The 15,516-nt window shown below is 40.9% G+C and overlaps 1 protein-coding gene across 2 annotated transcripts; it reads left to right on the top strand.

The window, feature by feature from the left end:
• Positions 1-367: 367 nt before the first annotated feature.
• dhdds (dehydrodolichyl diphosphate synthase) lies at positions 368-14,935 on the top strand. Of its 2 annotated transcripts, none has more exons than XM_034112844.1 (9): positions 368-470; positions 856-936; positions 1,487-1,603; positions 1,707-1,849; positions 4,751-4,867; positions 5,511-5,612; positions 5,734-5,848; positions 8,811-8,918; positions 14,160-14,935. In XM_034112844.1, exons 2-9 carry the CDS (start codon positions 874-876, stop codon positions 14,400-14,402), a joined length of 1,008 nt encoding a protein of 335 aa, XP_033968735.1. In that variant the 5' UTR covers positions 368-470; positions 856-873; the 3' UTR covers positions 14,403-14,935. The 2 variants fall into 2 exon arrangements, with proteins under 2 accessions (XP_033968735.1, XP_033968734.1); XM_034112843.1 differs by having other exon boundaries at positions 384-482.
• The last annotated feature ends 581 nt before the right edge of the window (positions 14,936-15,516 follow it).

Here is a 15,516-nt window from a genome sequence, read left to right as displayed (position 1 = left end):
CAGTAACAAACCATAAGAATGAGAAGCCAATTAAAACCAATAATATGTTTTTTCTTAACATTAATTAATTTGTTTAGTCACTGTTAAAACAAAATGTCCTTGTGTCTAAAAATACATTATTAAATCAAGAAGCATCCATAAAAAAACAGTATTCATAATGCAATGATATAATACATAATTATAGAAGACTCACATGACCACTTATATTTATTGTGAGTACTTTTGATACTTACTGTATTACACATTTACATTTCTTGTAATGTATATAAAGATACTTCTACTTCATTTTTTATAGTGCAGTATTTTAGCTTTCATATCAGTTTATATCGAGAAACTGTTATATCAGTGCACAGAACGGACGTTGACTTTATCCACATAATTTGAAAATCTACCAACGTCTGGCCGGAAGTCGTCAGCACGCGCCTACGTCACTTTACTCCAATGCGGAAGTGGTCGTCATCGCTAAAGCAGTGAGTTGGAAGGTCTGTGAGATGTGATGAAATGATTGTGATTTTGCGAATAACACAGAGTATGGTTCAATAGTTTCAATGACCGAAGCCGTTTCTGTTAAAAGTATGTTTTATCGGCACGACGTGTAACTCAGTTTGTGCTTTTAGTCTCACAGCAGTTAAGTTCACTGCACGTCTCGTGTGCGGGGCTGGCAGTTAACGGACAAATCAATCACTGACTGCATGACACAAATACATATTTCATTCAAATGACACATAATAAGACATTCAGATTCCGACATTCCGTATGAACAGTAATTGTACACATTTTCCTGTTCATTGTAGCTTGGGTTTTATGGTTGACATTCAAAAACCTCTCTAAAAATTGAATCAACTGTTTTTTTAGACCGTTTAAAGCCCGAAAATGTCGTGGATAAGGGAAGGTGAATTAAACCTGATTGAAAAGATATCCGCCAACATCCTGAAGGTAAGCCTAGATATTTATAATCTTTGTTGTCAATCTTATCCAAACTATCATTTTAGTAGTGCCTGAACTACGTAATAGGTACATATCAGATCTCCTTCTTCAATCTGTACGATTTAAAAACAATAACGTTCTTCTTAGTGGTAGTTGTGCTCCTTTAAAAAAGATATTCTTAAATAAAAACAAATAAGGAGATTATCTATAGTATAGTGTTTTCTGAATTGTTATCATTCTGCAGACTTCTTTTTGAAATAAGATCATTACAAAAGTATTTAAGGATTCTGGAAAAGCATCTATAGCAGTGTTAGTTCAGTTCAGTTTCTTCCCAAGTCAATCTCAAGTTATGCCCTTTTCAATAATATGGAGGTTTAGCTCTGTGACTCAAATTAAATGTTAATGATGAATCCGTTGTCAGAGAAATGTTCCTCATTAAGAAGCTGAAACTAAACTATATTCGACATGTTATCGCAGTTGTTGCTAGATATTTGTCTGTTTATTTAATCTCTATACAACTGTATCCGTCAGTATAACACAAATCTCTGTTGACTCCCAGGCTGGACCCATGCCTAAACATGTTGCCTTCATCATGGATGGTAACCGCCGCTTTGCACGTAAGAAACAAATGGAGCGCCAAGAAGGGCACATGCAGGGCTTCAACAAGCTGGCAGAGGTGAGATTTCTTCGTGATTAAAGCTTGCCTTTTCAAACACATGTTACCTGGGCATTAAATAAGATGCTCATCTATGTGTAACCCTTTGTCCCCTAAACCACAGACATTACGTTGGTGTAAGCATCTGAACATCCAAGAGGTTACAGTGTACGCCTTCAGCATTGAGAACTTCAAGCGCAGTCAAAACGAGGTGGATGGGCTCATGGTGCTGGCCAAGCAGAAATTTGAAAAGCTGTTGGAGGAACGGTGAGTTTCAAGTTATGGATTAAGAAAAGCTTTTTTACCCAGCTGTTGTTTGAGGGACAAGTCACATTTTATACGTCACATGATTCCCAGCTTCCTTAAAATAAAGTTGGAGCAAACCAAATGCAGTTATGTCAGTGTGGTTAAAGTAATCTAAATGTCTTTAAAGATTCAAATGCACATATCTCGGTATAAGTCTTTACAAAATGACCTGGGCTTCAGATGGAAATGAAGAGGCAACATTTAACAATATTGATTCAAAAACACTTGGTAAATCCTTTTGAATCAGCATAGTTCATAGTTGCATTTAAACACATCCACACTGAGGAACTATTGAATTTTTTTGCTGCACCTACATAAAGCAACAGTTGAATACAATAACATATAAACACCTACCACTGCATTGTCCATTGGGTAATATATATACTGTTGACTAATGCCAGAATGACAAGGAGGAAGAAAAACTGACTTATAAATAGGAGTGCACAGTATTAGTTATTTCCAATGCTTTTTTGGGTGATGCTGACTTCCCTACAATACACAAGAATATCTACTTGATTTAACCTCTAATTCTTAAGCTAAGAAAGGTATTTAAACAATTGAAATACCACAGTCAAAGTGTAGGTGTGTCAATCCGCAGTTCCACAAATGACCACTAGATGCTGACATGTGATCCTTTTTCTTTTTTTTTGGAATGCCTGGCTTTTCCCTAGGTATTTTCTAAATCCTTTTGTTATTCAATCTTGCTTTTTGTCTATATAGATCACTTATGGTTGAGTTTGCTAAAGTTTTCCAAAAGACATAGTGGTACCAGAAAATGAAGATCACCAATTGAAATCTTTTCAAATCTCAGTTTCATCAGAGGGCTGGCTTGTAGTGGAGCCTATATACATATATTTGGTATGACAGGCATACTCAGCTTTAGTGGTTGCCTCTTGCTTGCGGACCTCACCGCTTAATTAAAAAATTCCTTACGGCAGTAACGCTGCGGAGAATAAATTGTCATGAGGGTGGCTATTGATGTAAGGAGTGAGGGGTTGTTGTGTTGAACACCAACACTTGACAAACCAGCTTCAAACAGAATATTGAACCACAGACTGCTTCAGGGAAACTGCCCTATGAGGGAAATGCAGAGAGTAGGGATGGGTATCGTTAAGGTTTTAACGGTACTAGTACCTTTATCGATCTGGTAAAGGTAAATTAACTAAACAAAATCAATTAAATAAATAATATTTCACATCAAAAGAAACAACAGTGTTTTAAAGGTCCCATGTAATGGCCATTTCTACTGATCATAATTCCATTGTTGAGGTATACTAAAATAAATGTATGTTGTGCAATTTTCCGAACTCACATTGGTTTCTCACAGCATCTCTGTATAGTATGTGTATTCACTCTCTGTCCTAAACGGCTTGTTGGAGCTCCTGATCCCCCCCCCTCCCTGTGAGCCCAGTGGCCGTCAGCGAGACACCGCGAAACCCAGCCCGAAACACACACACACACCCGCAGCCTGGCTGTGAGTTTGTGTGTGTGCCCAGGCAGAGTTCCTCGCTGTCTCGCCGACCCCACACCAGTGAGCCGTGTGTGTGTGTGTGGTGTGTGTGTGTGGTGTGTGTGTGTGTGTGTGGTTGTGTGTGTGTGTGTGTGTGTGTGTGTGTGTGTGTGTGTGTGTGTGTGTGTGTGTGTGTGTGTGTGTGTGTGTGTGTGTGTGTGTGTGTGTGGTGTGTGTGTGTGTGTGTGTGTGTGTGTGTGTGTGTGTGTGTGTGTGTGTGTGTGTGTGTGTGTGTGTGTGTGTGTGTGTGTGTGTGTTGTGTGTGTGTGTGTTGTGTGTGTGTGTGTGTGTGTGTGTGTGTGTGTGTGTGTGTGTGTGTGTGTGTGTGTGTGTGTGTGTGTGTGTGTGTGTGTGCCCGTCTCCGTCTCCGTGTCCGTCCGTCCGTGGATTGGTCCAAACGTAACGGCTCCGCGGACGTAACGTCACTATACCCAAGAAGTAAACAATGGAAAAAGAGAAATCTACAACGAGGCGTTCTGGGGCAGCATAGACAGGTCTTTTCTGTGTTAGAGTTTTACTCGCCACAGGGTGTACTTTGAGGGTTTGTGCTAACACACAAGGGGACGGGTAATAACCAGAAAAGCATGACATGGGACCTTTAATAAATGTAATAAATAATCTGATGACAGAACTGTAAACAGAATAGCTGAAACTTTAACAAAATAAATAACTCAGTTACCTCTAATCATTAACCCATGTTTGTATAATTGAGTTAACTCCGTGTGTTGCTGCTAGCATACATAACATACCTGACGTGGAAACGTTACTCGTGGATGGGGCTACAGAGCTACTAGGAAGACAGTCGAACCCGGTGCATTTCTCCGTCTGAATGTGGTGCACTTTTGCAAGATGTTTAGACAAATTGCTCGTGTTACCGCCCTTACATGCTAAACTCTTATTGCACTTTTGGTAATGAGCGAGACGGGTAAAGTTGAACCACACCTTGGAGCGCGTTCTCTCCGCCATCTCCTCTGTGTGTGTGTTGCTGCATGCATGTAGCAGCTGCGTGTGTGTAAACTGCCCCGCCCCCTCGCAAGCAGGCGGGGGAGAGAGTCTGGATTGGAAAGATCGAAAATACATCATAGACACATTTTTTTGTCTTTTTGCATGTTAGAAACATATATGTTATAAATGTCTCCAGTACCGATAAAAAGACTGATAAGGTCGGAGCTTAACGGTACCACGGTCTTTAATAATTCAGCCCCGGGGCCCCTTTAATACCGGGGCTCGGTACCCATCCCTAGCAGAGAGACACGTTTTATCAGTCTTGCCTTAATGGAGTAGTCTTCTTGTTTATCCCTGTTCTTCTTCATGATTTCCTTGCTTTTTCTACTACCTCTTGTCTCTTGTAGGGAGAATCTGGAGAAACATGGCGTGTGTATCCGGGTGCTGGGTGACTTGAATATGCTGCCTCTCGACCTTCAACAGCTTATTGCCAAAGCTGTGGTCTCAACCAAGACGCACAACAAGTATGTGTTTTATCCATTTGCACCTCTGCTTCAATTGCCCTGACAATTAGTGGCTCAACCTAACCATCACACTAGGCATTATGACATAAACAGATTTCGGCTGCCCTCTCCCCTCCCTGATGGATATTTACACCGCCCGCTGCCTCAGTAAAGCCAAAAACATTGTCAAGGACAGTTCACACCCCGGCTTTCACCTGTTCGACCTGCTGCCCTCCGGGAGGCGCTACAGGTGTATCAAATGAAAAACATACAGACTCAAAGACAGTTTTTTCCCAAGAGCCATCATTGCACTAAACTCCTGAACTTATACCCCTTAATCATCCTCCATGTGCAATAAACGTGACTGTGTATATATATATATATATATACATATATATCATTATTATACATACATACCTATTATTATTTATTTAAAAAAAATGGTATACCCCTGGAAATAATTACTGCACTTTATTCTTACCTAAGTATGTATGCTGCGTATATTTGTTGTCGTATGTTGTGATGTTTTTGTTTTGATGGCACCGTTTAAAAGGGAGAAGCTTTTCTTTCTTTCATTGTACATGTATAATGACATTAAATTATTCTATTCTCTTTATATTATACATTATAAATAACCACAGATGTACAAACACTTGTTTTGCAGATGTTTCCTGAATGTGTGCTTTGCGTACACGTCCAGATATGAAATCACTAATGCAGTCAGAGAAATGGCTTGGGGGGTGGAGCAGGGCCAGATCAAAGCAAGGTAAAGAAAACATGTCCAAGTCAATACTGAGTTGATCTCGTTGGCATCCTGCAAACATCTATAATGTGACACGGAATATAAAAAGATGCTGTAACCAGCTGTGTTTGTGTCCTTCTGTCAGTGATGTGTCAGAGGCGTTGCTGAGTGAGTGTTTGTACAGCAATAATTCTCCAAATCCTGACCTGCTCATCCGCACCTCTGGGGAAGTGCGACTCAGCGACTTCCTTCTCTGGCAGGTGAGGAGGAGAATGACTAAATGGACAAATAAATGATGATGATAGTTGTTCCCTTTTTTAGGAAGAATGCCAAATGTTGAGAGCACAGTTACTATAACACTGGCTGTTAGACTTGTACTTTAGGATGTGTTGAACAAAGTATCTAAACAAGGCTTTTTTTTTTATCTAAAAACCAGAATGTGTCTTCAATGCCAACAAAATTAAATGGAGAAATAGAATATGTGTTGGATGGAGCCTTTACAGCAAAGCACACATGTTACAAGTAGTCTTTTAGTTTTATCATGAAGACTTTTTGGTGGTTTCAGCATTTAGGTAGTCACATCTTGTCTGTAACTGCCTTTATCTTTAATGCAGCAGCCATTATATAACATTTTTACCAAAACTATTTAAATTTGTAATGCATTTTAGATTTAAAGGGGACCTATTATGCAAAATGCACTTTTTCCTGTCTTTTATACATCAACATGTGTCCCCTCTGTGTAAAGAGATTCTGAAGGAAAAAAGATTCTCTCTCTTTTTGTCCTGAACCATTTATATAAAAACCTGTCTGAAAATGAGCTGATCAGATTTTGGCCACTTTATGATGTCATAACGATTTTTTGGCTTGTGTAACCATTAGCCAATAACCAACCAAAGTAACACCCCCCCCCCACCTTATCACCTGAATCTCCTCCTAGAGCACCATTGTGTTCTTTTTAACCAAATATCTCTCAGAGGGGCGTGGGGAGTGGCTCCTTATTTTCATCTAAAGCAGGGGTGGGGAACCTCCGGCCTCCGGGTTGTATACGGACTGCGAGACCATTTGGTACGGCCCTCGAGGTAATTTATAAACACACGCAAAAAAGAAAAAATGTAAGAAATCTAGACTGCAAAAGAATTAAACAAGCGAGTGCCTGTTTTTCCTGGCCAAGGTCAGGGTCCTTGAACACAACACGAGCCTAACGTGTCATCACGTGGTATATGTCTCGTCTGACAGGGGTGTAGTGCTGACGGAGAGCACCAGAACGCCGCTCGGGCGCTTCAGAAATTGCAGTACCCATAAGCATGCCCCCCGGACCCCCCTAGAAGAGGTTAGGTCCCCCCCCCACTTAAATCATGTTCACATGGATAGGAAACTAAATACATTTGCACACATCTTGTGTCCATATCTTTCTGTTTTGGTGGTCATGCCACAACCGTGCACGTGCATGCATACGCGAGTCATGGTAAGATATCTGGATTAAGAGGTTGCTTTTTCTTTGCACAGCATGAAAGAAAGGCCAAATGAATGGGCTGTGATTTTAGTATTTTTAAGCAGAGGTCAATCATTTGTACGGCCCTCGGAGGATGTTGAAAAAATTGAAATGGCCCTTGAGAGGAAAAAGGTTCCCCACCCCAGAGGCCTGTACTACGAAGCTGGATTTTCGCTTAGCCGGCTAAATTCAGGGAAATCTCGGGCTTTCCGGTCCTACGACGCTGGTTCTCTTTTTAGCAGGCTAGATTTCCATGGTAACTTATGCTGAGCGGCAAACCTGCTCCGGAGCAGGTTAGGTGGCAGGCTAAGAGATCAACTCAGTGAAAGCACTGCCTGCTGACCAATCAGAGCTCCGTGTGCGGAGTTTCATATTACAGGATAGAGGAAATACAGAAAAACTGCCGTTGCAGGAAAGACTGCCGGCCAAAATCAACTGACTGTGTGAACGTGAAAATTAATAGAATATCCCCTCCCATCTTCAGAGCAATCTGACTATTATAATATTAGCATTAAGAAAGCTTACTTAAATATCTGCCACGACATAAGTAACCGGATCAGAGTAACATTAAGTACAGTCCGCGGCACTGTGAGTGCAGACGTAGATGTGTCCCATTATCATTCATATCATATCACATCATAATGTATCATATATTTCCTTATCCGAGTCAGCTTCTTGAGCCGTATCTGGCCGTGCAACACTCACAGTGTCACATACTGTATGCAGAAGTATTATTTTAAGCAACACATTAAGTTGACGAAACACTCGAGTCAAATGTAATTAAAGTCAGATCCACTCGTGTCTTAGACGGGGCAGTGATTTCATAAACCTGTTAATGTACGCATTCAAACACTTTTTCTTTTACCAGCTGTATTCACCTTGCAGGTGCAGCTATGTGGCTTTTATCCTGGATAAAGTGTTTAAGTCATGGATGTTTAAAGTTTAACTTCTTCATATTTGACTAATATTAAAGTTCACTTTTCATTCAGGAAGTATGACGCTGCGCTGTCAGTACGCTTCTCCGTGTTTGAGATTGGTCGAATGCTCCAAATACCACCCCTTTCATGTGAACGCGCACCTAACTAGATAGGACACGGCGGCTTGAGTGATCCACTTGATATCCAGCGTCGTAGTACAGCTTAGCGCCAGCGCGTATGTTTTGGCTTAGGCCAACCGGCTAACTCCAACATATCCAGGTTAGGTTGAACCAGCTTCGTAGTACAGGCCTCTGATCTAAAGTAACAGACAGAGAATCAGCCCTTTTGAAACAGGGCTGAAACAGAGGGGATTATGGGATGCTGCAATGATCTGTTTGGTGTTTCAGCCAAACACTTCAGAGACATGTTTTGTATATATATCTGAGACCTATAATATATTGATGAAAAACAGTATAACAGGGGACCTTTAAGGGTTGTGTTACTGTATGAAGCCTCAGCCACTCACCTGCCTTACCTCAATAAGACGGTAAACAAAAACAAGTGATTACTTTTGTATTTCTCTTTAATATCAATCGTATATGTTTAGCTCAAAGAAAAAACACAGGTTATTTATTTTTACACAAAATGCATACACGATTTATCTTTTTTCATGCGTATCACAAATTATTATCCATCAAATTGGTTGCAATCTAAGATATGAATCACCAACCAAATAGACTTAGAATGATTTGGTGATATTGTTGCTTTTCCTCTCAAACTTATAAGTATTTTGTTTTCTCTTCCGCTCTGCAGACTTCCCACTCCTGTCTGGTGTTTCAGTCAGTTCTGTGGCCAGAGTACTCGTTCTGGAACCTGTGTGAAGCCATTCTCCAATATCAATTAAACCACACATCCATTCAGGTAAGGCTTATACTGAGACACAGTTTACACTACAGGGATATTGGTGGAATATTAAGAACATCACAGAATACAGTGACCTATCAGCAAATAAGCTTTAGAGTGTTTTTTTAAAGAATCAACTCTAACCCCCGTCATTTTTGAGACTACAGTTTTATAAAGCAAATATGATGATACAGTTGAGGCCTAAATTATTAGCCCCCCTGGAGTTATGGAACATTTTCCTAAAATTCTTCCCAATGTTTCCAGCATTGATAAAACTTGATATAATCAAACATTCACCAGTGCTATTTAGTAGCTTTTGGTACATTTTGGAAAATAAAATAAGTTGCTTTATATCAAATATAGTGAAAAATGGGTTGGTCAAAAATATTAGCCCCATGTGAATTGTTGCTTTCAAAACACACCAAATCAATCAATCAGCTTTCAAACCACACCTAATCAACCAATCAGCTTTCAAGCCACACCTGAGCATTCAATCAGTATAAAAGGACTCCAAGAAACAGGCACTTGAATACATTATTGAGAGGGACTATACTACTACTCCTACTCACCATGCCAAAGGAAATCAGTCTTGAGCTCAGAAAGAAGATAGTGGAGGCTCATGATAAGGGGGAAGGCTATACTGCTATTTCCAAGTGCTTCACAGTGTCTAGAACTGCTGTACGTTGCATCATTGCGAAGTACAAGGAGACAAATTCTGTAAGAAACAAACCTGGGCGTGGTCGAAAGCGCAAGATTTCAAGAACTCTGGAGAGGAAAATAGTCAGATGTCAGCAAGAATCCCCGGACATCTGCCAAGATGATTTGTTGCTGACCTGGCCTCTTCTGGAGTTGATGTTTCAAGGAACACAGTTGTGAGGGCTCTTCATCGTGGTGGGCTTCAGGGCCATCGTCCCAGAAGAACCCCTTTACTCAAGGCTCGATTCTGGGCCCCATCCTTTTTCTACTGTACATACTGCCCCTAGGTTCAATATTCACAAAACATAACATTCCCTTCCACTGCTACGCCGACGATGTACAGATCTATCTGCCTCTCAAAGCAAATGTCACACACTCACTACAGCAGCTGACGGACTGCTTAGCAGAGATAAAATCCTGGCTGAGCAAAAACTTTCTCAACCTCAACGAGAGCAAGACCGAGGTCATCTTTTTTGGACCGCAACCTCCAGCCTCTCCGGTTGATATTCTGGGCTCTATCAAAAAAAACATCCTCCCCTCGGTCATGAACCTTGGAGTGACCTTCACCAGCACTTTTAAATTTGACAAGCAGGTCAGCACCGTAGTAAAATCCTGCTTTTTTAAAATAAGACTATTGGCCAAAACCAAGTCGTATTTATCTTTTAAAGACTTAGAAAGGGTTATTAACGCCTTTGTAACCTCGAGACTGGACTATTGCAACGCTCTGTATGTGGGTATGGACCAGGCCTCAATCAAACGCTTACAGCTAGTCCAAAACGCGGCTGCACGTTTGCTGACTGGTCACAAAAAGCGCGACCACATCACCCCAATTCTGGCCTCACTGCACTGGCTTCCAGTTCGGTTCAGAATTGATTTTAAAGTCCTTTTATTTGTTTTTAAAGCCCTAAATGGGCTGGCTCCGGCCTATATAGCTGAACTGCTCCAGCGCTACACCCCAGCCAGAGCTTTAAGGTCTGCTGACCAGCTGCTGCTGGTAGTGCCCAAGACCAGGCTAAAAACCCGAGGGCACCGAGCCTTCGCAGCAGCTGGCCCTAGGCTCTGGAACACTCTTCCCCTCCATGTAAGGTCGGCCCAGACCCTAGGGGTTTTTAAATCAAAACTAAAAACACACTTCTTCTCTCTGGCTTTCTAGTTAGAGCGGAGCACGACTCCTGACTTTTCCGTGTGTTTTATTCTTATTTTGTTTTTTAAGTTATATCTGTTGTAATTTATTGTCGTTTATTGTGTTTTGTAGTAATGTGTTTTTTATTACATGTACAGCACTTTGGCTCGACCAAAAATCGCTTTTAAATGTGCTATATAAATAAAACCTGATTTGATTTGATTTGAGAGCCAGACTGAGGTTTGGAAGTCTGTGCTTTGGTCTGATGAGACTAAACTGGAACTGTTTGGGCACATGGATGTTGCTTATGTTTGGCGAAGAAAGGGAGAGGCCTTCAACCCTAAGAACACATCATGCTGTGGGGCTGTTTTGCAACATCAGGCACAGGGAGCCTTGTTCGGGTGCAAGGCATCATGAAAAAATAAAATGATGTTGACATTTTGAGGGATAATATGAAAAAATCTGCTCTTAGTCTTCGCTTAGGTCGTCGCTGGGTCTTCCAACAAGACAATGACCCAAAGCACACATCAAAATTGGTCCAACAGTTCCTAAAGGACACCAAAACCAAGGTGCTGGAGTGGCCCGCACATAGCCCGGATCTTAATCCTATTGAGAATCTGTGGCGGGTGCTCAAAGTGAATGTCCATGCTCGGAAACCACGCACTTTGGACCAGCTGGAACAATTTGCAATGGAAGAATGGGCCAAAATCCCTCAAGAGACCTGTGCCAACCTAGTAAAGAACTACTCTAATGGCGCATTTCCACTACAGGGCCTCGCTCTGCCTCGCTCGGTATGGCTAGGCCTTGTTAGGACTGGCTCACTTTATGCTGCTTTTCCATTACAGTTTAGTAGGGAGGGCAGTAACTATAGTAACGCAGTGTAGGCGGAGCCGTGACGTCATCTTCAATGAGAACCACAGAAAAACAACATCAGCCGTTAGCTGTTGGCACTCAAGCTCACAGCTCCTCATATCTGTTCAGAAACTAGACAAAAGTTAAACAAGTACACACCACAGACTGTCTGTGTCATGGTGAATACAGTCGCTGGTTTATTTATGTCTGTATAGGCCGTTGTTGTGAGTGTGGGACGGTCGGAGCATATACTGCGTTAGCTTAGCCGATCTCCATTTAGAAAACACTCATTTTAAAAGGTTTTTTGCCTGCCGTCTGTCTGCAGACTTGTCAAAGCATTAATTCATGGTTTTTACTAACCGGTATCAGTATGTTGTTACTTCGGCATCATTTTGAAACGTGTATTACAATTAAATCACGGTCAAATATCTTCATTTTGTTGTAATTGTAGCCCCATTGCCAGCGATTCTCTCTCTCTAGTTTAGCATACTCAGCCTGGGTGTTGGCCCGGAAAGAACCTCGATTTTATGGGGCCAGAAAAACTGTGAAATAGTACCCGCTAGCCGGAACTACGCCAAGTGGAAACGCAACCAAAAACGGGCCGGGCACGGCACGCTTAAAGCGAGCTCCACGCTGTAGTGGAAATGCGCCATAAGAGGTTGTTGTCATTTGTGGCTCAGAAAGGGTACACTATTGGCTATTAATGGCCTGGGGGCTAATATTTTTGACCAACCCATTTTTCACTATATTTGATATAAAGCAAGCCTAAAAACATATTTTATTTTCCAAAATGTACCAAAAGCTACTAAATAGCACTGGTGAATGTTTGATTATATCAAGTTTTATCAATGCTGGAAACATTGGGAAGAATTTTAGGAAAATGTTCCATAACTCCTGGGGAGCTAATAATTTAGGCCTCAACTGTAGGTGTCTTTCCAATCAGTGTATATACGGATCTGTGTGTGACCTCAGCTTCCAGTTGGCAATGCACACAGCACATGTTTTTTAATTTTTCTATGTTTGATGTTTGCCCTGGCCACGTTTAACAATGTTGAAGTGTTTACAATTGAAGGCAACCAGTTTTAAAGCTCACAGTCACACAGCCTATTGGATCTTAGTAAGCTGCCACATGTGATTTGAAAACTCTCCAATAAAAGGTTCACTATCAGATATTGAGATCTAGGATTGGTATTCAACCTAACCGGCTTTAATACAATAGTAGCTGCAGATATTAATCCTATGTTTTGAAAGTATAAGCTGTGTAACTGCTTATGTCGACAAAAGGCAGATGTTTAGCAAAAGTATTACATTTACCACAGGATTATTGTATTAAAAGATGATTATATGTTTTTGTCAAAATACAGAATGTCACTCGACCCGTTATTGTGGTGAAAAACACAAATTACATGAAATAAATGATTAAAATAAAATGTAATACTAAACCCTTGCATGTGTTATGCATGCGATAACCTTGTCTTTATGATTGAAGCTTAGGTTATAAATAAATAGTATATTTTGTTAACGCAGAGTAAATATCTTGTGCCAGTATTAGTTGGGTAAAAAGTTTGTGTTACATGAACATAGCGTATTGTGTAGAATTGTGATTTCAATATACATCAACATTGCTGTCACCAAAACAAAAAAAGGACACATTATTAAAAGGGTTATTAAAGCAATTCCTACCTATCTATGGCTGCATCTCACTTCGGTTAAATTAAATCCTTGCGTCCCTCACTTGCGTCGTTTCCCTGCGTTTAGTCCCTCCCACCAGGGAAGCATGGAGAGACGCAAGGAAACCACGAGAAGCAGGGAAATGAGTTTTAAGAGCAATGGGACGTCCTTTCCTCCGGAGCGTCACGTGAAGCGACGTCCGTTTGTGATGACTCCGCACAGCTGATCGTCTGACAGCAGCCAGCTCTGTCCCCGTTTTTTTCACAAACACCCCCGCCTCTGTTAGTACGTTAGTACACATTTACTGACATAAACATTTGTATCATCTGTTGTAGACCCAAATAAATAAAATAAAATAAAAACTCATTCTCAAAAAAGATAAACGCCATTCTTAAAATGTATAAACGAAAAAAGCGATCATGACATTTTTTCCAATAAATGAATAAAATGATTTTTGTCCACTTTGTTGTAAAGATATATCACATATTTGTAACTGAATGATACATTAATTGAAACAAAACACAGTACAAACTGAGGAGTGACTCCAGTGAGTTTCATGTGTTATTTTCACTCCGCTGGGAAACTGCTCTCATGTCAAGAAGCAACAGATCAGTGCATGCACTGCATCGTCCAATCAGTGAGCGATACACAGTAAGGGGGCGTGGCGAGTGTCTGAGGATTTCACCAGAGGATGGTCTGGTGGTTCCTCGAGTATCGCTCCTCCGTTATCGCTCCTCGATCCTCCGTCCTCCGTCCTCCGTCCTCCGGCACAAATAAGGCCACTGGGACGCTACTCAAGATGGCGCAGACAAATCAACTTCCGGTAATACCGAGACCGAGGAGCGAGGAAATGAAAAATAAGAGAAGTGAGACGCAACCTATTACTAATTGTACTTTAAATGTGTGTTGTATTTTAGAAAGCCAGAGACCTTCATCGAGAGCACCAGGCCTTCGTGCAGCTGGAGGCGGACCGCGCATGTGTGGCGGAGCACCTGCAGCATCATGGGAACGGAAAGCCTGCTGACGCCCGCAGAAGACAAGAGGCACTACAGCACTACGCCACCTGCCGGGAAGAACGGATTCACGACTTCCTGGAAGCGCTGCAGAACAGGAGAGACTCCTACTATACTGACTTATTGAGCGATGCCGTGGTAGCCTAGAGGCTGCGAAGAACAAACCCCCATGTTGAAGTGGGGATGAAACCTCTCCTCTCCTCTTCCAGAAAGAGCTTCTGTGGAAAACTAAAGAGCGAACACTAAATGGGAATGGTTGAATTTGTGTTACTGATTTGTAAAAGAAGAGAGGGCGATTTTACCCCTATGGGGCTGTAGAAAAAATTATATTTAAGAGTTTAATATGTGGAAATGTCTGGTCAAGATGTAGTTAGGTTATTGTGAAAATGTTCTGCCTAATGCATGTTATTGACTGTGAGTTTATGAGAGAAAAACAGTGATCCTGTATGCTGGTTCCTAACAAGCCGTCCAGATAAATATAATACAGCAGAGCTCTGCATTTAATGTTGTGGCCCAAAGAAATTGTTGATTGTTGAGTTTGATGTCAAAGACAATAACTAGATTTTGACCAGCTTTCTTCAACAGAATAAATAAAGTGATTACTGTATCAGAAATGAATAACTGATGTACGACTCAGGTCCTTTTGCAATTACATATCTGTCTTTGAACAGTGGCCCCAATTCTTGCTCTAATCTGGCTCTTTACTTTTAATATATTGACATGGTATATTTTAACTTGACAGACAATAATTACTCTTGTAAGGTCCATGCTGCCCATACAAAGCATCTCAGGGAAAACTAAATACAGTTAGTTGTTTCCCCCTGAAACGCTTTCCATGGAGATTTGACTTAGATTCAATAACGCAGGTCAACTAATTCTCTAATTTCTACTGGTGAATTATGGATAAATATTGGACATCTCCACTAACGGATATAACATCTGAATCATGACATGTTTTGGGTGTATCAATATGGTTGTAAATTGTTTTTTGTTCAATTCAAATATCTATTAGTATTTAGCTAATAGTCGTAATGTTGTAATTCATATAAAGGTGGGTAAACTACGACTTCCAGTAACACAAGTAAAGAGACACAATCCCTTTGTTTGTTAATCTGGGAAAAACACAATGTATGTATGAATTCTCAATGTTCAATTGTATCTCCTTATGTTAGTCATTTTATAACATCCAAATGTAATGACATATTCTTAATCCACTTTCTAGAATAGGTGAAGAATTTGCCGTGCAACTTTTCTCACTTCA

The sequence above is a fragment of the Trematomus bernacchii genome, unplaced genomic scaffold, assembly GCF_902827165.1.
Source record: "Trematomus bernacchii unplaced genomic scaffold, fTreBer1.1, whole genome shotgun sequence".
Classification (NCBI taxonomy): domain Eukaryota; kingdom Metazoa; phylum Chordata; class Actinopteri; order Perciformes; family Nototheniidae; genus Trematomus; species Trematomus bernacchii.
The sequence above is the reverse complement of the archived record's forward strand: the minus strand, read 5'-3'. Positions and strand labels throughout refer to the sequence as shown.